The 25,577-nt window shown below is 40.2% G+C and overlaps 2 protein-coding genes across 5 annotated transcripts in view; one reads left to right on the top strand and one right to left on the bottom strand.

Annotated features, from left to right (window-relative positions):
• LOC150058424 (integrator complex subunit 7) overlaps nt 1-10,034 on the bottom strand; it is a 51,900-nt gene extending 41,866 nt beyond the window's left edge. Inside the window, exons 1-4 of one of the 3 annotated variants that reach the window (XM_090341234.1) lie at nt 9,906-10,034; nt 9,188-9,247; nt 3,009-3,138; nt 1,918-2,064 (exon numbers count right to left, since the gene is read on the bottom strand). In XM_090341234.1, the coding sequence (XP_090197360.1) occupies nt 1,918-2,064; nt 3,009-3,138; nt 9,188-9,203 (293 nt within the window). In that variant the 5' untranslated portion in view covers nt 9,204-9,247; nt 9,906-10,034. Of the gene's footprint in view, nt 1-1,917; nt 2,065-3,008; nt 3,139-9,187; nt 9,396-9,905 lie in introns of those variants that run through there. The other 2 variants (XM_090341235.1, XM_090341232.1) reach the window with 2 other exon arrangements.
• The window catches only part of LOC150058423 (denticleless protein homolog), a 33,747-nt gene continuing 17,800 nt past the window's right edge, over nt 9,631-25,577 (top strand). Inside the window, exons 1-8 of one of the 2 annotated variants that reach the window (XM_090341236.1) lie at nt 9,631-9,822; nt 14,264-14,389; nt 14,992-15,090; nt 16,745-16,806; nt 16,892-17,012; nt 19,282-19,347; nt 21,061-21,173; nt 23,295-23,368. In XM_090341236.1, the coding sequence (XP_090197362.1) occupies nt 9,771-9,822; nt 14,264-14,389; nt 14,992-15,090; nt 16,745-16,806; nt 16,892-17,012; nt 19,282-19,347; nt 21,061-21,173; nt 23,295-23,368 (713 nt within the window). In that variant the 5' untranslated portion in view covers nt 9,631-9,770. Of the gene's footprint in view, nt 9,823-10,059; nt 10,153-14,263; nt 14,390-14,991; nt 15,091-16,744; nt 16,807-16,891; nt 17,013-19,281; nt 19,348-21,060; nt 21,174-23,294; nt 23,369-25,577 lie in introns of those variants that run through there. The other variant, XM_090341237.1, reaches the window with a different exon arrangement.

The following is a 25,577-nucleotide window of genomic DNA, read 5'->3' as shown; positions in this document are numbered from 1 at the left end:
TCTCTTGTTTTTAATTAATTTATTACTTTACTGGTCCTGGGACTTGAACTCTGGTCCTAGGTGCTGTACTGAGCCTCTTTTGTGCTCAGGGCTAGCACTCTACTGCTTGAATCACAGTGCTACTTTCAACTTTTTCTGAGTAGTTTACTAGAAATAAGTTTCAGGGACTTTCCTGCAGGGGCTGGCTTCAAACTGATCCACAGATCCCAGCCTCCTAAGTAGCTAGGATTACAGGCCTAAGCCTGGCTTATAATGGCTTTTAAATGGCTACTAGATGAAATAATAAAATTTGAGCTTGAGCCGAGTATTGGTGGTTCATTGTCTATAATCCTAGCTACTCAGGAGACCGAGATCTGAGAGTCACAGTTCAAAGCCCGGGCAGGAAAGTTCATGAGACTCTTACCTTCAATTAACCATCAGAAAACCAGAAGTGGTGCTGTAGCCCAAAGTGGTAGAGTGCTGGTCTTAAGTGAAAGAGCTCAGGGACAGCACCCAAGCCCTGAGTTAAAGCCCCACCGTCGGAAAAAAAAAAGTATAGTTGAAATTTCCTTTAAAACGTTTTACATCAAATGTTATTATTAAAAATACAACTTGGCTCTTCCCACTTTAAGTTCTTTATCTATTTTAAAACTTGTTAGAAATCACCAGACTGGTAATTTCAGACTGGCCAAACTCCCAGTCCCAACTGTGTAGTATTTTCAAAGATTTTTATCTTTCAAAAAGTTTATCTATGGGGCTGGGAGTTTGGCCTAGTGGTAGAGTGCTTGGCTAGCAAGCACGAAGACCTGGGTTCGATTTGTCGGTACCACATACATAGAAAAAAAGCCAGAAATGGTGCTGAGGCTCAAGTTGAAGAGCTCTAACCTTGAGAGAATCCAAGGACAGTGCTCAGGCCCCGAGCTCAAGCCCATGACTCACAAAAAAAAAAAAAAAAAAAAAGTTTATCTATGGACCTGGGAGTTTGGCCTAGTGGTAGAGAGCTTACCTAGCATGCATGAAGACCCGGGTTCAATTCCTCTGTACCACGTACATAGAAAAAAGCCAGAAGTGGTGCTGAGGCTCAAGTGGTAGAGCTCTAGCCTTGAGAAAGTCTAAGGACAATACTCAGGCCCTGAGCTCAAGCCCAGGACTGGCAAAAAAAAAAAAAAAAAAAAAAACCCAAAAACCAAAAAACCAAAACCAAAAACATCAAAAACAAAAATATTACACAGTGCTCATTTTATTCATCCAAAGGGCATAAGAGTGATAAAAACAAAATCACTAAAGTCTGAACACGGAAGAACTGATGTGGACATAGAGAAAGGAAACTCAGCAAAAAATTAACATCCTAGACTTTCTGGTTATAAGGAGGATTGTCTAGACAATGAAAGGTATAATTTAGGAAATTTCAAAAATATCCCCAAAGTTACCCATATAATTGCACAAACAGCAGAACTAAAAATATGATTCAAGTATGATATAAAGGTTACAAAAAGAGAAATTCTAACAAAATATATTTAAATGCCAGGAAAAAAAATTAACGACTAAAGAAACTACAGTAATATTTGGTGTTTCCCAGGAACTTTAAATGTAAACTATCACATACATATGAGCACATTATCAGGGATGAATACTGACAGTAAGAACAAAATTAAAAAGGCAAAAAAAAAAAAAAAGTTGAGACTAAGCTGTACTGGAATTAACCAAGTTACTATATCAGAATTCTTTTTTGTTGTTGTTAGTTGTGAGACTTGAACTCTGGGCCTGGGCGCTGTCCCTGAGCTCTTCAGCTCAAGGCTAGAGCCCTACCCCTTGAGCATTTTTTCAGTCTTAAAAACAAAAACAAAATCAATATTTAAAATGACAAAATATATATTGCCTTTTTGGTACACACATCACAGCTCAATCATAACGTAAGTTGCTATAAAAACGCTATACCGGAGTGTGATGGCTCTTGCCACAGGATCATTACTGTGAATCACAGAGAAAATCCTCTTCACAAACTCATCCACATTTAAAATCTTCTCCAAATGCTTCTCACTTTGTTGGGTAACTTTAAGAACACATAGTCTTAGGAAATTGTTTCTAGGAAAATCAGAGATAAGCAAAATAAATTAGGCCACTTCAAGAAAGAAATATTTACTCTGAAGTTAAAGTCATGCAATATTAAGTTTTAACAACAAGCTTATGTCAAGTCATAATCTGTCTCACCACTAAAAGAATTACCTAAGGTCTACACCTCAGGTGGAAACTGAGCATAAGTAGGAACCTAGGATCTATAGTCTTGCTATACATTATTTATACCACAAGGAAAACCAAAGGGGCCAAACTAAATCACCTCAGTTACATTATAAGCAAAGCCAAGAGGTCCGATGATCCTCCCCTCTCCAGCGAAAACCCATCACTTCTTTTCTCTGTCAAATCGGATTGGGTATATATATATGAGCAGACACATACCTATGCTTCAGAAACTTCACATGCATTTCAAGTTATACACCATCACATTAAGTCAGAAAGTTCTAAAAATAATATGCACAATCTCTGGGGATTAATTTTGTTCCTCAACCTAAGTACTCTCAGAAGCATTTGTTCATTTTTGCTAAGATAATCTTTGACACCAAAGGGTGACACAATGAAAAATGAACTCATTAAAATGATAACTAAGCCAGGATGGGCTCATGGCTCACACCTATAATCCTAGCTACTCAGGAGGCTGAGATCTGAAGTTCAAGGTTCAAAGCCAGCCCAGGAACAAAAAGACCTGAGACTCTTATTTCCAGTTAACCTCTAGAAAACGGAAATGGGGCTTGGCTCAAGGATAGGGTGGTAGCATTGAGCTGTAGAGCTCAGAGACAATGCCCAGGCCCAGGGGTAGGGCAGTAGCCTTGAGCTGAGGAGCAAAAAAAGATAACTAACCATGTAAAAAGGTTAAAGGGCAAAAAAGACCACAAATGATATAAAACAACAACAACAAAAGCCAGGAATATGCACTATGTACTTGAGGAAAATGAGGTTTTACAAACACTTACCCAACTCTGAAAACATCAGCTAACTTTAGGAATGCAGAATTGATGAGAATAGGGAATGGATACTTCTGGAAAAGCCTAGGAAAGCGAACAACTGCTTCACACTGTTCGCCAAGTTTGCCAGACCTTAGACCTATCAAAAGCAGCAAGGAGAGAACAACCTTACAAATTTGCACCTGCAAGGTAAAGCAGCAACTATTAAGTTTTTTCTCAACAATACAAGTAAAACTCACTTCAAATGAAAATGGTATAGACATCAGTAAATCACATAAATCCATAATGCAATAAAATCAAAATCATTAGACAAAAAATATCTTGATACTTAGTAATTAAGCAATGTGCTTCCAACTAATCCAAAGGCAAAAGAAGTCAGAAGGAAAATTAGGAAAGTCTCTTTGAACTTATTATTAAAACTCAAATCACAATCAGTAAGTACAAGAACATTTGTGCCACCAAATACATATTAGGAAAGGAAAAAGATCAATAATTTAACCGAAGTGCCAATATAGTTCTTAATTTTGATTCTAGAAAATAGGTAGCCATTTAAAAATGAACTACGACCCTTAATTTTGCACTACATATAAAAATTGACTGTAAATGAACCTAAAACATATGACCTAAATGCAAGAGTTGATGAGCTTGGGTTAGACAAAGAATTCTTATAAAACATAAAAAACATGACTCATAAAATGAAAAAGTTGTAAATTAACTTCCATTAAATTTTTTCTTAATATCTTTTCTTAATATCTTAATGTTTCTTCATAAGATAATATCATGGAACTAAAAGGCATACATGAGAAGAAAATGTTTATAAAACACGTATCTAAGAAAAGACTATCTATGGTTACTATTACTCGACAACAAACCAGCCAATTTTTCACGTGAGCAAGATCTAAAGAGTAACTTCATTAATTAGGAAATATAGATAACCAAAAACACATAAACAGATGCTTAACACTAGTAGTCACCAGGGAAATGAAACTGAAACCCACTACTCTTAATGACAGAAACTTAAAATTCAAAAGTAGGCTGGCAATACCAATAGCCGGTGAAGATATAGGTGGACTATCTCATATATTGGTGAAGGGAATGTAAAACTCTATAGTTCTTTTGGAAAATACTGGCACTTTTTAAACTAAAGATAAACACACCCTAACAATACACTAAGCCTTCTAGATATTTACCCAAGTGAAATGAATACATATCCACAGAGAGATCTACATGTACATGATCACAGTGGTCTTATTTATAATAACTCAACTGGAAACAACCTAAACAGTCATCACCTGCTGAATGAACAAGCAAGCTGTTACATATCTATACAATGAACAACTACTACTAGTCAATAGTGTTTCTTTTTTTTTTTTCATCACTCCAAGTTTTAGTTTGTTAGTACTAGATAGTTGAAGAGTTTATACAGCTCTGATTCTATACACATGACATGCAAAGATAAAGATTTTGTTGTTGTTGCCAGTCCTAGGCTTGAACTCAAGGCTTGAGCACAGTCCTTGGGCTTTCTCAAGGCTAGCGCTCTACCACTTAAGCCACAGCACTACTTCTGGCTTTCCTATGTATGTGGTACAGAGGAATCGAACCTGGGTTTTCATGAATGCTAGGCAAATACTCCACCACTAGGACAAACTCTCAGCCAGAATGTAAGGATTTAATTCATAATAACTGTGCCTATTTGATTATATATATATATATATATATATACACACACACATACATATACATACAACAGGTAATTATCAAATCAGGGTAATCAGCATTCCCACCACCTCAAACATTCATCATATCTACATGTTAGGAACCTTTCAATTTCTCTCTTAGAATCAGCCATAAAATACACAAAGAGATGTGGTGAATCAAAGTCTTCACTGTGATTATTTCGATACCTTTTATCCAGTCTCCTGCTATCCCTTCTCAGCCTCCTCCCGGCCTTTAGTGACACAAACGAGAACATGAACCCTTGTCTTCCTGGACCTGGCTCATCACACATCACAGAATGTCCTCCAGGTTCAAGTGTGTTATCACAGAGACAGCATGTCATTCTTTTTAAAGGCTGGATCATATTCCCTTGTTTATATGCCCCCATTTTCTTTATACATCCATCTGTCAATGGACACATCAGTTGATTCTATATCTTGACTACTGTGAACATGGAATACAGATCTTCTTGAATATGTTGCTTTTGTTTCTAGCACTTATTAAAAGTATTGCCAGTGGCTTGTGCTTGTAACCCTAGCTACTCAGAGGCTGAGTTCTAAGGATTGTTGTTTGAAGCCAATTTGGGCATTCCTGAGACCTTTTTATTTGTGCCAGTCTTGGGGATGAACTCGGGGCCTGGGCAGTGACCCTGAGCTACTTTTGCTAGTGCTCTACCACTTGAGCCACAGTACCACTCCCAGATTTTTCTATTTATGTGGTACTAAGGGATGGATCCCGAGGCATTATGTATGCTAGGCAAGCATTCTACCACTAAGCCACATTCCCAGCAGTACTTTTTTTTTTTTAAGGCATTACTGACTCATGCAACAAAATGGGTAGGTCAATTAAGAATAAGTAGCACATGGACCAGGAGTATGGCCTAGTGGTAGAGTGCATTTCCAGCATGCACGAAGACCCGGGTTCGATTCCTCAGTATCATATACATAGAAAAAAGATGGAAGTGGTGCTATGGCTCAAGTGGCAGAGCTCTAGCCTTGAGAAAGCCCAAGGACAGTGCTCAGGCCCTGAGCTCAAGCCCCAGGACTGGCAAAATAATAATAATAATAATTTTAGCAGGTGGCTCACGCGTGTAATCCTAGCTATTCAGGAGGCTGAGATCTAAGGATCACAGTTCAAAGCCAGCCTGCCCACTAATGACCATGAAACTTTTATCTCCAAGGGGTAGGGCAATAGCCTTGAGCTGTAGAGCTCAGGGACAATGCCCAGGCCCAGAGGTAGTGCAGCAGCCTAGAGCTGAAGAGTTCAGGGACAGCGCCCAGGCCCCACAACCAATCAAAAAATGAATAGGTATGAATGGACCAGAACCAGTCAGTAGCCAAAGACAAATAGTGTACTCTGCTGTTAGTATTTAAGAACCAGAAATTTTAAAGTCTTCCTGTATACCAGCCTCTATCTCTACCCTACCATTCCCCCTTCTGCAAGTACTACTGCTATTGTATGAAAGCCCCAAATCGCTGTCCACACAAAGCTGTCTTTGATGTATAAGCAGGGTTCATATACCATTTTCCCCTGTTCTGCTGCTCATACCATCCAGTCTTGAGAAAGTGAGAGGGGCTCATGCCAAGAACCATTCTGCAAAGCTCTTACAGGTGATAGCGATGCTGCCTTCCCTCCTGTGAGGCTCCTGCATACTTCCTTTCATGTGCCCCTTGCTTATTACTTCCCTGCCACCCAACTTACCACCAACTTGGTCTTAAAGCATTCCCTCTCCCTCTGTCCCTCTTTCCAGCTCCCAGAACCTGGGTTTGAACTTAAAAAGCTTTGCATACTCAACTGGCTTGCTTGCTCATGGCTGGAGGCCTACCACTCAAGCTATGCCTCCAGTCTGGCTTTCTGCTAGTTTATGAGATGGCAGTCTTGTGGGCTCTTCTGGGATGGCTTTGAACCTCAAGCATCCAGATTTCAGCCTCCTGAGCAGCTAGGATTACAACAAGCATAAGTCATGGGTGCCCAGCTAGCTTTTGTTTTATCAAAACTTTCTATGTTCTATTTGGCATTGAAGCTATGCCTATTCAATCTCCTTCTGACTTGGAAGAGCAGTTTGGGTAGTTTTGGTAATTTTTATCTACCCTCAATGGGTCTCTGAAATGTTGTATTTTCAGGAGTTATTTAGTAACCGGCACTTGTCTACGAAGAAAGAATGACTAGTGTTATAGAAGTGCCTGATCCCAGTCCAAAAAAAATTAAGGATTCTTCTTGAAATTTTCTACAAAATTCTTTACAAATTTTGTTCTTGATAAATGTTAATAACAGGACCCACAGTCAAGTCCCAAAGCAAGTCTAAAGCACTGAATGTACATTAGTTCCTAGACCACTGTAAATCCTTTAGAGACAACATTTGGAGCCGGGTCCTAGCAGCTCGGGAGGCCGAGATCTGAGGATCCCAGTTTGAAGCCAGACTGGGCAGGAAACATCTGTGAGACCCAATAAACTACTCAAAAAAGGCTGAAAGTGGTGCTGTGGCTCAAACAGCAGAACATAAAGAGACTCACGGACAGTGCATGCAGGCCCTGAATTCAAGCCCCAGGACCAACAAAATAAATACATAAAAAGAAAGAAAAGAAAAGAAAAGAAACAAGATTTGGCACTAGTGGAGAAACCTAAGGTGGCATTCCATTTCTTTGAGGGAGCCAGAGCAACTGTTTTGCCAAAGCTGGTTCCGTTTACTAGTCTTCATTCACCTTGGCTGACTCTGGGACTCAGTGCTTGCTTGCGTACCTGTTTCGTTGCTTTGGAAAGCTATGCAAGATGTGTAAACAATTCTTTAGGAAGGAGATTGCTAAAAATAAGAAAAAAATCAGGCTGAAAAGGGATAGGTTTAAAAAAAAACAGGTTGAATGTCTCAAGTATAAGAGAGAGGAATTCTTTAAGAAAGGATATCATTCTGATTTTGGGAATTGGGTAAAAAGAACTGTTTGATGTTGATCAGTTAGAGAGGCACTTCACAAGTTCCTTGATTTACAGATTTAAAGTTCCTAAAATTATGGCTTTCCAGTACGTTCTTTTAATCCACAGCTGTGTCTACTATCCCATTAAAATTATATTCTTGGGCTGGGAGTTTGGCCTAGTGGTAGAGTGCTTGCCTAACATGCACGGGTTCGATTCCTCAATACCCCACATACATAGCAAAAAGCCGGAAGTGGTGCTGAGGCTCAAGTGGTAGAGTGCTAGCCTTGAGAAAGTCCAAGGACAGTGCTCAAACCCTGAGCTCAAACCCAGGACTGGCAAAAAAATAAAATAAAATAAAATTATATTCTTTGTTCCATCAATAAATATTTTGAGCTTAAAACAAAAATCCAAGAAACTTTTGCGTAGACCAACCTAATAAAAGCATTACAGCCAAAAATAAATAAAATAAACAAAAAAAACCTCAACAGACTGAAAAGAACCAACAGGCACTACCCAAGTCAGAGAACCAAGAGGTGGCTCAAAGATCCTTATGACTTCTAGTCCAGCTCTTCATTATACATTACTGTAGCCATCACAGGCCATACAGTTAGCTAAGAATTAACTGTAGACCAGCTGCTAAAATGGTCCCCTCATATAATAAAGATCCTTGAAGTACACTGAAAAAAAAAAAAGATTTCATATTAATACTCGAGTTCTTTACTGATAAAAAAAAATTAACCAATCCCCTCTTGAGGCCGGTAGTTTGGCCTAGAGGTAGAGTGCTTGCCTAGCATGCACAAAGACCCGGGTTCGATTCCTCGGCACCACATACACAGAAAAGTTGGAAGTGGTGGTGTGGTTCAAGTGGCAGGGCACGAGCCTTGAGGGAAAAGCCCAAGGACCGTGCTCAAGCCCCAGGACTGGCAAAATAAATAAATAACCCCCCACTGGCTTCCTATATCCAAGATGGAAGGTCTGTTTTAGCGCTTAATCGATACATCTTCTGCATGCCGTCGTAGTCGTTGAATGTTTACCACTCTTGCCGGCCCAGTACTACGCTCACGCAGCAGACGGTAATCTGAAATTAGATCTTATCTACCACGACCAAATCAGCACAGTTTAAATTTACCTCGCTCTAACTCCCAAGCTCCACCAGCGCGCGCACGCGCACGCACGCACCCCTGCTCACAGACGGTCACGCGTGGAACCTGTCCGGAAACAGTGAGCGGGGGAACGGATACAAGGAGACCAAACAAAAAAGTCGCTGTCAGGTGCAAATGACTTCTTCAGTACAAGACCTCGACGGAAGGTGCCGAGGGACAATCTCACAACCTGACCATTTCAGTGTTGGAAAAGACTGGAGTACTGCGCCCTCACGGGGTCCAAACGGGCTCGTTCAGCGGGTGTGCAGCCTCCCGGAGCCAAACCCGCGCCCAGCAGCCCACCAGGCGCTCCCCCGCCTGGAGAGAACCAACACGCATGCGTCGCCGGGCTCTCCCGAGGCCACCACCACGGGGTGGCGCCATTTCCCCCAGCCGCGTTCCGCCCGCTCTTTCCAATACCTTTGTCCAATTCCATAAGAGCGGAGTTGGCATCCAGTTCCTGTTCACCGTACCCTGCATCTGCCAGGAAAGACTTAGTTGAGTTTGACGCCATGACTCGAATAGTTCCTCGACCAGTCTAGTCTAGAAAGATTGCAAACTCTGCCTCCACGCCGCCATCTTCTCCAAGCGCTCGTCTCGCGGATTTTTCCTCCGCTCTTTGTCAAGCGGTATTACGCATGCGTCATGGTCTCCCCCGCCGTTCGCAGGCGCCTCCGCGGCCCCCCCCCCCCCCCCCCCCCCCGCGCAGGCGCTCAGGGAGCTCCAGAGCCAGGAGTTCCCGCGGCTGAGTAAAAAAGAAGGCGGGGATTCGAGGGGGGAAATGAGTCAGAAGCGCTCGGATGCAGCGGCGGGAGCCAATCAGAACGCGTGACGTCAGTTTGGCGCGGAGTTTGGCGGCCGGGGCTTACAGTGGCGGGAGTTGGAGGCTCCTAACGGGTCGAGTGGCGGAGGGCGCAATCCACGGTTCCTAGCGAACGTGGCGGCCGTTTTTCACGGCTTTTTTTTTTTTTTCCCCTCAGCCGAGCCTTTTCTTCTGGTCCAGATGCTCTTCAATTCAGTGCTCCGCCAGCCTCAGCTCGGCGTCTCGAGGAATGGTGAGTAACGGTCTTAAACGGTGCTCGCGGCTGGAGGGCTTCCCCCCCCCCCCCCGTCCTCCAAAAAAAAAAAAAAAACCAACCACTGGGGATCCGGGCCGACTGCGATCCGATTTTCGGGCCTTCGGAGTTCTCGGGCGGCCAGAGTTCACGTGAGCGAACACTAGCGGGGAATGTTGTATCTTCATCCCCTCCGGACCCTCCTCATCGTGATCGGGCCTTGAAAAGTAGACGTGGAGGCCGAGGGAAGGACGTTGAGTGAACTGGCCTCCGGGGCCCCTCGTGCTGACGTCAGTCTCGCGCGTTAACTAGACAGGCATGGGCGGCCGGGTGAGTCTGGGGGGCCGCGTTCTCGGGACGACCGTGCGATCGTCGGCTCGTGTAGGTTCCCTCGCCGCGGCACCTCAGTGATCCTCGCGGTCCGCTGTGGCACGCGCCCCTGACGGTGACCCCGCGCGGCCCAGGCCGACCCGGTCCAGCCGAGGAGACCGGGCTTCTGCTGTTAGTCGCGTCGAAATCTCCCCCTCCCCTCCCGCCCTTCGTCAGTACTGGACCTAGAGAATTCACACTCCCCGCCTCCCCCTCCCCCCAGGGGTGACCATTAATAATAAAGTGAAGTATGTTTTTCCATGCCAGAGGGACTCGAGGAATGGAATCCAAGCGTTTTGTTTTCTTCTTCAAGGTGTGTCTCTGGACAGTGTGTAAAAATTCAACTGGATTTTCGACAGTCCTTCAGGCCTCTTTAGTTGAAAACGTCTGACAGTCAGAGATTTGAGCTCAGGTTTGGTTTGGATTTCACCAGCTTGAATCTCTGGTAAAGAATTTAACGATCTAGATTAATGTGAACAGAAATGAAATCTTGCTCGCGTAAAGAACAGTTGCAACCCAACTGTCTTCCTTCTCCCCTCCCCCCTGAAACCACATGGGAAACAAAGAGAAAAGAATCTGAGAACTTTTTTATATTTAAGGAGTGGGTCTAAGAAAAGGATATTAAGTTGACCAAAGTCTTTGAACTTCCAGTGCCCTTCTAAAACTATACCATCCTTCCTTCTCTCTTGGAAATTACAGGCAAAATGGCTCCATCTCTACTGTTTGAGTAACTTTGCCCTTGGTGTCATTAATGGCAGCACTGCACAGTGGTTGTTAATTGTCTCTAGCATTAAATCACTGTTGTTTTATTCCACCGTACTCTTTTCTGTTGGTGTGAAAAATTGGAAAGCTATTCACTCATTGTTTTGTGACTGAGTTTTTCTCCCTGATTGCTCTTTCCTCCTATTCACAAATACGCCTATATGATAGGCACTGAAAAAGATTCATTATTAGATGTCATTTATTGAAGTCTATACAAACATCTTTTTCCTTCGGTTTTGGTGTCACCCTTCTACCCTACCACCTTTCATTCCTTATATTTTAGATTGGTTTCTATAAGAGCTGTATGGCTTGATCTTCAACCAGGTGGTTAGACAAGCATCTCAAATATGCAAAACTGAACTCACTTTCCCCCAGACCTGTTTTAGTGAGTGACCTTAGTGTTTTAAACCTGAGTCATCCCATGACTTTATCTTGTTATTTATTACATATTCAGAAGGTTCCCTTAAATTTTCTTGAATTGATCTTCTCTTAATTGTTCCAGTGATCTCCACACAGTGGAAATTTGATTACTTCTTTTGTGTATTTTTAAATGTGTCTGGAAGTTTTTTACAAGTTTAAATGTACGTAAATATTGGTCATCTTAAATAGAATGTAAATATAGTGATAGACATAATGCCATATATTTTAACAAACTTAGTCATTGCTTTCCCTCGTCATTTCCATTTTGTCTCATAGATCATAATGCAATATAATTGTATAGTTGAAAAAGTTCTTTCACTGATCTCCCTATAAACTCCTCTATGTCTAATATATGTGTGTATGCATATATATATGTGTGTGTATATATATTTCTGTTTAAGGTGAACATAGGATTTCAAGAACTAAAAGTTTCCCTTGGACTGAATTATCCTAGTAGTTAGTAGTAGTAGTAATATGCAATTGGTACAAATAATTTTGATAACTTTCAAGAAGAAAGTAAAATTTTACTGAAAGTATATTTTTTAAATACCTTGCAAGGTGTAAGATGGGGTTGTGTGAATGCCTTTTGTAAAGTATAAGAAAGGAAGTAGCGAAGATGGAAGGGAAGGGATTCACCTCAACCTTCTCAGACCAGTTTTAGGTAGGTGTGTGTGTGTGTGTGTGTGTGTGTGTGTAGTATAGCTATATATGTATGCTATGTGAAAGTTGAGTGTCTAGAAATTTGGTTGTCTAAAAACTTTCATATCCTGTATACTTCTCAGAAGTTTACATGTAACCCCAGAGTCTTAAGCTATAGGTGAATAAATAATAGATTTTTTTCAAATGAGTGTTGTGGGAGTTGCAAGTTATGTTTATTACACAATGAAAGTCCAAAAGTAGACTGGGATGTACCTTAGTGGCTCAGAGCTTACCTAGCAAGTGCATCATTCTGGGTTTGAGCCTAGTACCAAAAAAAAAAGGCAAAAACAACAAAAGTAAGTTAAGGAGATTATCAAGATTGTGTTGTGGGGGATTGCAAAACTAGAAAAATAAGCAGGAACCTTTCAGTAAATCACCTTGAGGTTAGTCCTAGGATTGGATAGTAGTTGAAGGCCATGAGGCAAAGTGGAAAAGTCACTATTGTTGGACACTAAGCTTTCCAGAGCATCATAAGATAATAATTTGATCTGCTTTTGAATTTCAATAATTAAATGTTTAAAAATTCACACTACAGGGGCCGGGAATTTGGCCTAGTGGTTAAAGTGCTTGCCCAGCATGCATGAAAACCTGGGTTCGATTCCTGCTTACCACATGCATAGAAAAAAGCCGGAAGTGGTGCTGAGGTTCAAGTGGTAGAGCTCTAGCCTTGAGAAAGTCCAAGGACAGTGCTCAGGCCCTGAGCTCAAACCCAGGACTGGCAAAAAAAAAAAAAAAATTCACACTACACATGAACATTTACATATTCTTAAAATGGAGGCTTTTGTTTTTAAATTGGCTTTGTAGGTAGATATTTTTGAACCTAACAAATGGTTATTGCATACTTTTAGTGATTTTAACTGCTTGGTTTTCCTTATCTGACATTGAAATTATGAGGTAATGCCTTCATGAGGAATTGTTAAATTGAGATTAAATTTCTTTGCTGTCTTTCTACTGATTCATTTAAGCTTCTTTCTCACATCTCAGACTAGATTTTTCTGGGATCTGTCATGCTAAAATGTCTTGTCTAAACAAAACGACATAATGAGAATGAAAAGTACTACAAAGTATGTTAGTTATTTAGACAACAAATTTGTAAAATCATTGTTTCCTAAGATGCTAAATGGAAAAATTAGTTTTCAGTAATTTTGTCGAATGAGTGCTTCTTTTACAGATTGAACAAACATCCCTATATCCAAAAGTCTGAATTTTGAAATTCTATAAAATCCAAACATTTGGAACACAAACATAATAGTCAAGGTTTCAGATGGGCTGGGGGTGTGGTTCAAACTGGTACTTGCCCAGCAAGTAGCAGGACCCAGTCCACCCCCCCCACACACACAAAGGTTTTAGGTTTTAAGATTACGGGTGCCTACCAACTGGAATCAATGGCAATATCCCTGAAATCTGTAACATACTTCGTCGCACATTTTGCTAGATCAGCCTCTGTGTTAACATGAAAACAAATCTCTGAAGGTGGGCAAACCATTTAGGACCATGCACATATTAACAAGATCATTCTTCTATGCTTTATGATACTACAACTGGCCCTTAGTTTTAGAATCCTAAAATTTCAGCACAGTAAGAAAAACATGCATAAAACGATTGTATTATTAACTTAGTGAATATATTGCTGACTGTAATAGGCACACTATTTCATTTAGCCCTTTGAACAGTGGATTATGTATGGTGGTTGTTAGTAAGTTGTTTGTAGTAGTGTTGGTTTAGAGACTCCAAGATGTTTCATTCAAGAGAATAACAGTTTAATGAAAATGCTTTTTGTAGGACAAAGGACAAGACGTCTTTGGTTTTTTTGGCTGCACTGGGGTTTAAACTGAAGATCGGGCCTGTCTGGAACTTCCTTATTGGTGCTTCTCTGACTAGCTAGGAAGACACTGGCCAGCCATTGCTTGAGATAGAATTTTATGAACCGGATCTCCACCTGCCAAGTAGCTAAGATTATATAGGCTACTGCATCCAGATCTTTTTTTAATTGTATAAAGGCTACTTCTAATCATAGTATACTAATGAGAATTGATCCTTAGTGTCTCAAGAAAATACCAAAAACAGAGCATTCTAGAGGAGACTCTAGTTAGTAAACGTTCAAACTCTTTAAGAACAAACAAACTTATCTCTGCACTGCATTTGTGAAAAGTCTTCAGGTGTGATATTACTTAGCTTTCTTTTGTTTTAGGGTGGTCTTCATATTACCCTCTGCAGTCCCTTCTAAATGGTTATCAGTGCAGCTATAATGATGAGCATACTTCTTATGGAGAATCAGGAACTCCAGTTCCTCCTTTTGGATGCACCTTTTCTTCTGGTAAGAAAGCTGTCAATGTGGCTAATCATGCACAGAATTTATTCATAACATAGAGGGAAAAAGTAGTGTTTGCCCTTGAAAGAAAACTAAAATAGATGTTAGAATTGTTCTAATAACTACTCCTGGCTTATGAAATAGACATTTTCTTAATTTCTGTGTATAGTTAGTATAATTACATATTTTCTCTAAAAGCATAGGGCTTTTATATTTTATAGCACTAGTTTTTCAAAGAAATATATGGAAAAGGTTACTAAGTTTCAACCACCAGGAAAATGATTTTGCCCAATAGATCTCTTTGATCCGCTTGAATATGTATCTTTCTGTGATTCACTGGGAAAATATGAACAGAAATAGAAGAACTTTTCATTTGTAATCGTAAGAGAAGAATGGTAAAAGGTTGTAAAGAAAACATTTAAGATTAATAGACTCAGCCCATTTATATCATATGCTTTTATTTGCTATTGGCCAGTACCAATTTTGATTTACTCTTTCTCTAAGAGTATGTGAAGATAATTTTGATAGTTTTGAATCACTTAATGCTCTAATAGTTGAATGAAAACTTTTTTTTTTTTACTTTTTATGAACTTCTATTTCTTATTTAGCCCCCAACATGGAGCACATTTTAGCAGTTGCCAATGAAGAAGGCTTTGTTAGACTGTATGATACAGAATCACAAACTAGCAAAAAAAAGTGCTACAAAGGTAAATCTATAGTTCTTATTTTCCCATTGTGTGTGTCTGTGCTTATACATATGCATGTGTATCCACATGTGTGCAGGGCCTGGGCACTATCCTTGAGCTTTTCTGCTCAAGGCTAGTGCTCTAACACTTAAGCCATACCTCCATTTCCAGATTTTTTAGTGCTTAATTGGAGATTTGAGTTTATCCCAGGATCTTAACCTCTTGAGCAGCTAGGATTACAGGCTACAAAGTTAATTTTTTACACTTAGTGTGGGAAATATGCTTTAAATATTGAGATATATTTTCCAAATGTAAAACAAATTTCTGACCTTGAGGAGCTGATCATTTTAAACAAGGAAGTATGGTATGTAATTAGCTAAAGTAAAACAAAGGCCATAAATGTCGATATACAACTGGGGCAGAGATACACTTGTGTAGCCATACAGCTGCCAGTGAGGTGGCTCACGCTTGTAGTCCTACCTACTCAGATGTCTGAGATCTGAGGATCACAGTTCAAAACCAGCCCGGGCACTAAAGACCAGGAGACCCTTATCTCCAATTAACCACTAGAAAATGGGAAGTGGGTCTGTGACTCAAGGGGCAGGTTGGTAGCCTTGAGCTGAAGAGCTCAGGGACAATGCCCAGGCCCAGGGGTAGGATGGTAGCCTTGAGCTGAATAGTTTAGGGACAGTGCACAGGCGCAGAGTTCAAGCCTCAGGACAACCCCCATCCAAAAAAAATTGTTGATATACAAAATCAGATCAGCATTTTTGTGGGTGTGGGTGTGGGTGTGGGTCATGGGGCTTCAACTCTTGCCCTGGTGCTATCCCTGAGCCCTACCTCTGAGCCACAGCCCCAGTTCCTGTTTTCTAGTGATTTAATTGGAGATATGAATCTCTCAGTCAGTCTTTAGTGCTAGTGCCTGGGCTGGCTTTGAACCAATCTCAGCCTCCTGAATAGCTAGGATTACAGGCATGAGCCACTGTACCCGGCTCAGGATTTCTTTTTTTAAAGATAGAACATTTGAGTTGACCTGTGGTAGATAGACGAATGGAAATGGAAGAGGGCACACATAAGTAGAGGGAAAACCATCAACCTAGAGGGTGGGAAACATGAATATATTGAGAAAATAAGGAACAATTTGATTTGGTTGGAATCGGATAATAGAGAAATGTGGTTACTAACGTTCCATTTAGAGAACATTGTAAAGATTTTTGAGCAGGAGAATGTTTCAAAAAGATTCCATGTTAGAGAGTACTTCTGGTCTATTAATGAAAAGTGATGTGGTGTGAGAGGAAAGGTCTCCTATGTGGTAATGAAGGGAATGTGTAATATGAGTCTCCTTGGCCCATGGACCTTACAATGCTGACCATTGATCATTTCATTAGCGGTCAAGGCATTTAGCATGCTTTTATTTATTTTTTTCCAGTTGTGGGGCTTGAAGTCAGGGCCTGAGCACTGTCCTTGGACTTTTCTCAAGGCTAGAGCTCTACCACTTGAGCCATAACACCACTTCCAGCTTTTTTCTACATATGTGATACTGAGGAATTGAACTTGGGCCTTTGTGCATGCTAGGCAAGCACTCTACCACTAGGCCAAACTCCCGGTCCCTTAACATGCTTTTAATGGCTCCAATTCAATCTAGATGATTCATGTTTATATTTTCCTTATTTAGAGTGGATGGCTCATTGGAATGCTGTCTTTGACTTGGCCTGGGTCCCTGGGGAACTTAAACTTGTAAGTAGCTTTCCCTTCATTTGACTCTGGATAAATACTGATAAAAGGTTCCTTTTTAAAAATTATACTACCTTTTTTTTGAAAGGTTACAGCATCGGGTGATCAGTCAGCCAAATTTTGGGATGTGAAAGCTGGTGAGCTGATTGGAACATGCAAAGGTCATCAGTGCAGCCTCAAGTCTGTTGCCTTCTCTAAGTTTGAAAAGGGTAGGTTTGTCCTTATCCTTTTTATCTCCTTAAAATCTTTTTGGGTTTTTGTTTTTGTTTTTTTGGTCAGCTGTGGAACTTGAACTCTGGGTCAGGGCTTTGTCCCTGAGCTCTTCAGCACAGCTAGCACCTGACCACTTGAGACTACTTGAGCCACAGTGCCACTTTTGGTTTTCCGGTACTTAATTGGAGATAAGAGTCTCACAGACTTATTGCCTGGGCTGGCTTTGAACCACTATCCTCAGATCTTAGCCTACTGAGTAGCTTGGATTACAGGTGTGAGCCACTGGTACCAGCTCCTTAAAATTTTTTGCTGCAGGGAAATTTAAAGCTGTAATTGTTTCAACTCCCCCTTCCCCCATTATTTTACCTACGTAGTACATAGGTGATTGAGATTCTGGCCTGAATGGAAGTCTTAAAGAAAGTAAGTTGATAGTTAGACCCATTTTTTTTTTTTCTTCAGTCTTGGGGCTTGAACTCAGGGACTGGGCGCTGTCCTTGGACAATGCCTAGCTCAAGGCTAGCACTCCGCCACTTGAGCCACAGCACCACTTCCAGCTTTTTCTGTGTATGTGGTACCAAGAAATTGAACCCAGGGCTTCCTGCATGCTAGATGAGCACTCTACCACTAGGCTACACTGCTGGCTCCAGTATAGGGCCATTCTTATGGTCATTCTCTTCAGCCCGTCTTTAGAAACAAGAGAGTCTTCTGATAGTTTTTTTTCTGGGTATAATCTTGCAAATAAGGTGAAAATTTATGAACAGTCACCATATTTCTACCTAAGATTAAAGGTCTGTTGAAGTAAAATCTTTTATACTGATCACACATTGACTCTCATAGAGATGGAAGCTACACTCAGTTGGATCATACCTGTAATCCTAGCTGTTCAAGAGGCTGAGTCCTCGAGGTTTCTAATTCAGAGCCAATCTAGACAAAAAAATCAAGAGATTCCATCTCCAAGTCACCAGTAAAAAGCCAGATTGATGACATGACTCAAGTTGCAAATATCAGATATGAGCAAGCAAGTAGAACAAGTATAAGGCTCTTTGTCCCCACTTCTCCCCCCAAAAGATAGAACATGAGGTTGAAGTAAACTGGTTATGATTCTTTTTTGGTCCAACACTAGGACTCTTATACTTGCTCACTGGCTGGTGCTCTATTACTTAATGCCTCCAACCCATGGTTTTGTTTCTCTGCTTAAAAATTTGATGTTTCTGTGTTTTTTCACTCTGCTTGAGCTTGTATTGACAAAGATTTTTTTTTTTTTTTTTTTTTTTTTGCCAGTCCTGGGCTTGAGCTCATGGCCTGAGCACTGTCCTTGGATTTTCTCAAGGCTAGAGCTCTACCACTTGAGCCTCAGCACCACTTCCAGCTTTTTTCTATGTATGTGGTACTGAGGAATTGAACCCTGGTCTTCGTGCATGCTAGGCAAGCACTCTACCATTAAGCCAAACTTCCAGCCCTATTTTTTTTTTTTTTTTTTGGTGGGTCATGGGTCTTGAACGCTGGGTCTGGGCGCTGTTCCTGAATTCTTCAGCTCAAGGCTATTTCCCTACCCCTTGAGCTACAGCTCCACTTCCTGTTTTCTAGTGGTTAATTGGAGATAAGAGTCTCGAGTCTTTAGTGCCTTACCTGACTTTGAACCACGATCCTCAGATCTCAGCCTCCTGAGTAGCTAGGAATACAGGAGTGAGCCACTGCACCCGCCTAGCTCAGATCTATATTTTTATCCTTGTCATCTCTGCAAACACTTAAATTCTCAAAACTGAACTCATGATTTCTCTTTCAGTGTCATCTTTATCCTTTCCTCTGGTGTCATTTAATCTTGTTCTGAAGAACTTACCTTAACCTTTCCTTTTTTGCAAGTGTAGTGATTGTAAGCTACCTTTTATTCTTTTGGTTGTTGTTGGTCGTAGGATTTGATCTGGGCACTGTCCTGGAGCTCTCTTTGCTCAAGGCTCACTCTCACTAGGAGCCGCAGTGCACTTCTGGTTTTTGGTTGTTAATACTCACCCTCCTGAGTAGCTAAGATTATAGGCATGAGCCTCCAGTGCCCAAGTTTCAAGAACTTTTCTGCCCATGCTGGCCTCAAACTGCAGTCCTGCTCTCAGCCTCCTAAGCAGCTAGGATTACAGATGTGAGCCATGAACACCTACCTATACTTAAAATGTTTTGGTCATTATTGCCAAATTCAGTACCTGGCACTCTGGAAAATTGAAATATATCATTGACTGATTTTATTAACATCTTGATAAATTTTCTTCACAGCTGTATTCTGTACAGGTGGAAGAGATGGCAATATTATGGTCTGGGACATCAGATGCAACAAAAAAGGTAGTTTTAATCTGGTTGTATTTTAATTTTGATAAAGATTAACCACAATTATTTTGAATGAAAAATGTTAGTGATTTCATCTTATTGCCACTAGGGGGCACATGTTTTCAGAATCCTGCATTTCTGGTCTATTTTTTTTTTTTTTTTGGCCAGTCCTGGGGCTTAAGCCCAGGGCCTGAGTACTGTCCTTGAGCTTTCTCAAGGCTAAATCTCTACCACTTGAGCCACAGTACCACTACTGGCTTTTTTCTATGTATGTGATATTGAGGAATTGAATCCAGGTCTTCGTGCACGCTAGGCAAGTACTCTACCACTAGGTCAAATTCCCGGTCCCTCAGGGAATAAGTAGTAACTTATTGAAAGTATAGTTGCACTTTTGTCTTTATATCATCATCTGACTTATAGTATCACCTAAAATGTTGATAGCATTAAATTTATATATACATAGGTTTTCTGGGTAAAACCTATTCAAGTATTAAAGAAATAGATGAGCCGGGTGTGGTGGCTCACGCCTGTAATCCTAGCTACTTAGGAGGCTGAGTTCTGAGGATCGAGGTTCAAAGCCAGCCCAGGCAGAAAAGGACCTGAGACTCTTATCTCCAATTAACCTTTAGAAAATGGAAATGGGGCTTGGCTCAAGGGTAGGGTGATAACCCTGAGCTGAAGAGCTCAGGGACAGCACTCAGGCCAAGTTCAAGCTCCATGACCCACAAAAAAAAAGAAAGAAAAAAAGAAATGAAATTAAATATAAGCTTACATTTTCCTATGGCACAATTAATATGATTTTATTTTGTACAGTAGTTTTAGCTTCACAACAACATTGAACAGAAAGTTTCCATATACTCTAAAGCCCTACATGTAACAGCCTCTCTTAATATCCTATGCCTAAGTGGTAGTATATTTACACACTACCTTAGCAAATTATTATCACCCCAAATCTATAATTTGTTTTAGAGTTTTCTCTTTGGTTGGTGCATTTGTGTACAAATGAATAATGATATATCTTACAGAATAGTTTTACTGCTATTTATTCCTACCTCCTAACTAAATCATAACAGCCACTGATTTTTTATCGTCTCCATGGCTTCGCCTTTTTCAGGATGACAAGAATTTGGAATCATAGTATGTAGCCTTTTCAGGTGGGCTTCTTTTCCTTAGTAATATTCATGCATTTTTTTTCAATTCTTTATGGCTTACCAGGCTCATTTTACTGCTAAGTAGTAATTTGTTGTCTTGATAAATCAGTTTATCTGTTCACCTGCTTAAGGATGGATACTTTGGTTATTGACAGGCGTTGACCATTATGAATAAAGCTTCTATAAATATTGACTGTTTTGTTTTTGTGCCAATGCTGGAGTTGAACTCAGGGTCTGGGCACTATCTCCTAGTTTTTTGATGCCATTGAGCCACAGCTCCCCTTCTGGCTTTTTGGTAGTTAATTGAAGGTAAGAGCCTCATGGACCTTCCTGTAGTAACTGGCTTTGATCCATGATCCACAGATTTCAGCCTCCTGAGTAACTAGGATTATAGGTGTGAACAACTGGCTCGTGGCTCTTGTGTTTTGTTTTGTTTTGTTTTAAATCTCACTGGTACAACTGCTCTAGTTTCATTGATAATGGTTTAAAAAATTAGTATTGAGGTCTTTATGTTCAGATGTTACATTCAGCATGAGATTAAAAACAGCTAAACCAGTCTTCATGGAATATCTTTCAGACGGGTTTTATAGGCAAGTGAATCAAATCAGTGGCGCTCACAATGCCTCAGACAAGCAAACCCCTTCAAAACCCAAGAAGAAGCAGAATTCAAAAGGACTTGCTCCTTCTGTGGTAAGGTTTCAGAGATATACACACATGAATAGATTTTTTTTAAAACAGATTATCAGGATGTAGTTTAAACTGGCTCAATCTCATGATCCCCTCAAATTTAGCTTCCCAGCAACAGACTTACTTCCAAAGGATTACAGACATATGACCACACCTTATGTGTTTCTCTTTTAAGGAGTTTGTTGGGCATAAAGATGGGTGCTATGGATTAGGTAAATAAAAATAATTTCCATTTGATATCACTACGTTAGCACTTACACAGCACCTACTAAGACTCTCAAACTGATGAGTTATCTAGGGAACATTTTTTAAAAATTAGCTTTCTGGAAGTTATCCTTAGAAACCTTCATGCATTCACATATCTGTGATAAAATAGAATTTATTACCAAAGATAGAGGATACCTAAAGGAACATATTAAGTATAGGGATACAGTTTTTCTGTGGGGAAGAAATCTTTGCATAATAAAAGCTATAGAAAATGTGTTAATTTTTTAATATTTTTAAACATGTAATATAGTATTAATTACATTTAAGAAATATTATTTTATTAATAGCTCAAACTATGCCTTGATACATCTTTTTTTTGTTTTTGAAAAAAATCATTGCTTTCACTTTAATATGTTCCTCTAATATTTTGTTCTTGAGGAAATATGTAATTGTTAAACTATTACAACTTAAGAATGTATCCAAATACAACATAAATAGAAACAGAATGGTCTGTATAGTTCAGATAAAGATAATATATAACCTAGTCATGTAGTGAGATTCTGATCTAGAAGAACTTCTTCTTTTTTTTTTTTTTTTTTTTTTTTTGCCAGTCCTGGGCTTGAGCTCAGGGCCTGAGCACTGTCCTTGGACTTTCTCAAGACTAGAGCTCTACCACTTGAGCCTCAGCACCACTTCCGGCTTTTTTCTATATATGTGGTACCGAGGAATCGAGCCTGGGTCTTCATGCATGCTAGGCAAGCACTTTAACCACTAGGCCAAACTCCCGGCCCCTAGAAGAACTTCTTACATAGTAACAATTAAAATTACCTGGTTGTGGTACCCCTTTAACTCTTAGAGGATGCCATCTTTTTCTCATAATTTTTGTGTGTGTGTGTGTGTGTGTGTGTGAGCCTGGGGATTTTAACTCAGGACCTGTGCTTTATCCCTGAGCTTTTTCTGCTGAAGGCTAGCCTTCTACCCCTCTACACTATAGTAGCACTTCCTGTTTTCAGGGGGTTAATTGGAGATAAGAGTCTTAGACTTCAGTGCCCCTGCCCTTACTGACTTTGAACAGCAATCCTCAGACTTCAGACTCCTTAGTAGCAAAGAGTATAGATGTGAGCCACTGTCACTCAGCTTTTTCGATACACCTGTATATTGGATAACAACATCTTATGGGTGAAACAGGCACAGAAAAGTTAAATCAATTTCTTGCATTTTGTTTTTGCCAGTCCTGGGCTTGAGCTCAGGGCCTAAGCCCTGTCCTTGGACTTTCTCAAGGCTAGAGCACTACCACTTGAGCCTCAGCACCACTTCCAGCTTTTTTCTATGCATGTAGTACCGAGGAATCGAACCTGGGTCTTCGTGCATGCTAGGCAAGCACTCTACCACTAGGCCAAACTCCCAGCCCTGTCTCTTAGTTTTTTTTGCTCAAGGATAACACTCTGCCACTTGAGCTACAGTTCTACTTACAGTTTTTTTTTTAATAGTTTATTACCATAAGAATCTTATAGACTTTCCTGTTCCCACTGGCTTCAAACAAACCATGATCCTCAGATTGCAGCCACTTGAATAGCTAGGATTACAGACATGAGCCACTAGTGCCTAGCTTAAATCAGTTTTTTGTAGATAAACATTGCTCATTAGTAAGGAGAATTGCTTAAATCAGTTTTCCATAGATAAACACAGCTCATTAGTAGGGAGATTCTAAGTAGACTCAGACAAAATTTTTTAGTCACCAGTTTCTTAAATAAAGTGCTACCTCAAATGCTATAATGATGTTTGGGTCATTTTTTGCTAATAGGTGTATTGAAAAGAGTTGTGGGGGAGCCATTTTTTAAATACCTTGTTCTCATGATGATAAAGATTGTGATACTCAAGACAGAATTTCCTTCTTTATTTTTCTTATGCTATTAGGATTACCAGCAAAGTGTTACTGTGGTCCTCTTTCAAGATGAGAATACATTAGTTTCAGCAGGAGCTGTGGATGGGTAAGAGACCATGTCTTGATTCTTTTGATAAAGTACCTTTCATGAGCATAAGACAGTCACATTGAGTGACAATTGAGTATTTGTCCTTTTAACTTTTGACATAGTACCTTAGATGAGAAAAGGAATTAGATCACTAGAAAATAAGGAATTAGAGCTTTTGCTCACTCAAATATGAAAAGACATGTTTTACACTTAACACATTGTCTAGCATATAGGTACAGTGTTTGCTTATAGAGAAGGTAGATAGGTAGCTTGTTTGCCACATCACAGTATAATTTACTGATAATTATAGAATATATTTTTATTATTTTTTGGATTTTAACTCTTCAGGTCTAGGAATACTATTAAAAGAAAAAATCTGGGCCGGGAGTTTGGCCTAGTGGTAGAGTGCTTGCCTAGCATGCACAAAGACCCGGGTTTGATTCCTCGGTACTGCATACATAGAAAAAAGCTGGAAATGGTGCTGAAGCTCAAGTGGTAGAGTTCTAGCCTTGAGAAAGTCCAAGGACAGTGCTCAGGCCCTGAGCTCAAGCCCAGGACTGGCAAAAAAAAAGAAAAGAAAGAAAGAAAGAAAGAAAGAAAGAAAGAAAGAAAGAAAAAATCTGAGCCAGGAGTGTAGCCTAGTGGTATAGTGCTTGCCTAGCATGCATGAAGATTCAGGTTTGATTACTCGGTATCACATACATAGAAAAGCCAGAAGTGGTGCTATGGCTCAAGTAGTAGAGCACTAGCCTTGAGAAAGCCCAAGGACAGTGCTCAGGCCTTGAGTTCAAGCCCCAGGACTGGCAAAAAAAAAAAAGGGGGGTGGTTAAAAAAAGAAATCTGATTTTTGATTATTCTGGAGTAATTAACAAGATTAACATTAAGGCCTAAATACTTCCACATACTTGCCATCTGAACATTTTGGCCTCCAGATAAGTCTGTGGTGTTTGTTCATTGCTTCGTACTTATACCAAACATTGTAGAAGGTAAGTTGTGAAAAGATATTCTTTAAGTCATACTTCTTTGTCCATTATTGTACGGTTCACTGAAAGGAGACTACCACATAGTTCAGGAAGAAAAGCGTTTTGGGGGGGAAGAGCATTTCACTGAACCTTACAATGATATCTCTAAGCATGTTGCTACCATGACTTATGTTTATAATCCTAGCTAATAAGAAGGCTGAAATAAGGAGGATCGCACTTTGAAGCCAGCTTGGGCAAAAGTTTTTAAGATTACCAGCTCAGCCAGTAAAAAGTTGGGTATGCATGAAATCTCACTCGGAAGCATACATTGGACCACAGTCCAGGTCAGCCTATGCATAAAACAAGACCCTATTTGAAAAATAAGAAAGGCAAAAAGGGCTGAAGGCATAATGGCACTGGTAGAATGCCTGCCAGCTCAAGGCAAAAGCCTTGAGCTGAAGAGTTCAAGGACAGTGCTCAGGCCAAGTTCAAGCCCCACAACCAACAAGAGCAAAAAAGGATAAGAAGTAGAAGTAAAAGATATTACTAGGACTATAAATGGAAGCTTGCTTGTTTCTAATGATACTGCTTTTTTTTTTTTTGGCCAGTCCTGGGCTTGAGCTCAGGGCCTGAGCTCTGTCCTGGACCTTCTCAAGGCTAGAGCTCTGCCACTTGAGCCTCAGCACCACCTCTGGCTTTTTTCTATGTATGTGGTACCAAGGAATCGAACCAGGGTCTTCATGCATGCTAGGCAAGCACTCTACCACTAGGCCAAACTCCTGGCCTGATACTGCTATTTTATACTGAAATTTTATATATCAAGTTTGTTTGCCTATAATAGAAGTAGAGGGATAGACAAGTATCTCAATAGAATAATGAAAAATATTTTTCCCCTTTCACAGGAAAATGTGTCTGGACTACTTAAAGAGCTATGTATAAAGATATAGCCAAAGGAACAGAATTTGCTTCTTATGATGTCAAAGGGCAAATGCAGATTATTAAAGGATTAGGAAATGTTTTTCCTAAAAACAATGGAACAGTTACTATCAGCATCCAAACTTTATCTTCCTTTTCCGCTCCTTTGGAATAAACTGCAGTGACCCATCACTGGGTCAAATCACATCTGTTTCCGTTCTGTCAGCATTATAAGCTTGACATTGGAAACAATAGTATGACATAAATTTATTTCCCAATGAGATGTTCTTGCTATACCTGGTAAATGTGGCAGAGCAGTTAGATTAAAAATCAATTCACAATGTAAGTAA

Source organism: Megascapheus bottae, chromosome 10 (assembly GCF_031878675.1).
Source record: "Megascapheus bottae isolate mThoBot1 chromosome 10, mThoBot2.hap1, whole genome shotgun sequence".
NCBI lineage: Eukaryota > Metazoa > Chordata > Mammalia > Rodentia > Geomyidae > Megascapheus > Megascapheus bottae.
The sequence above is the reverse complement of the archived record's forward strand: the minus strand, read 5'-3'. Positions and strand labels throughout refer to the sequence as shown.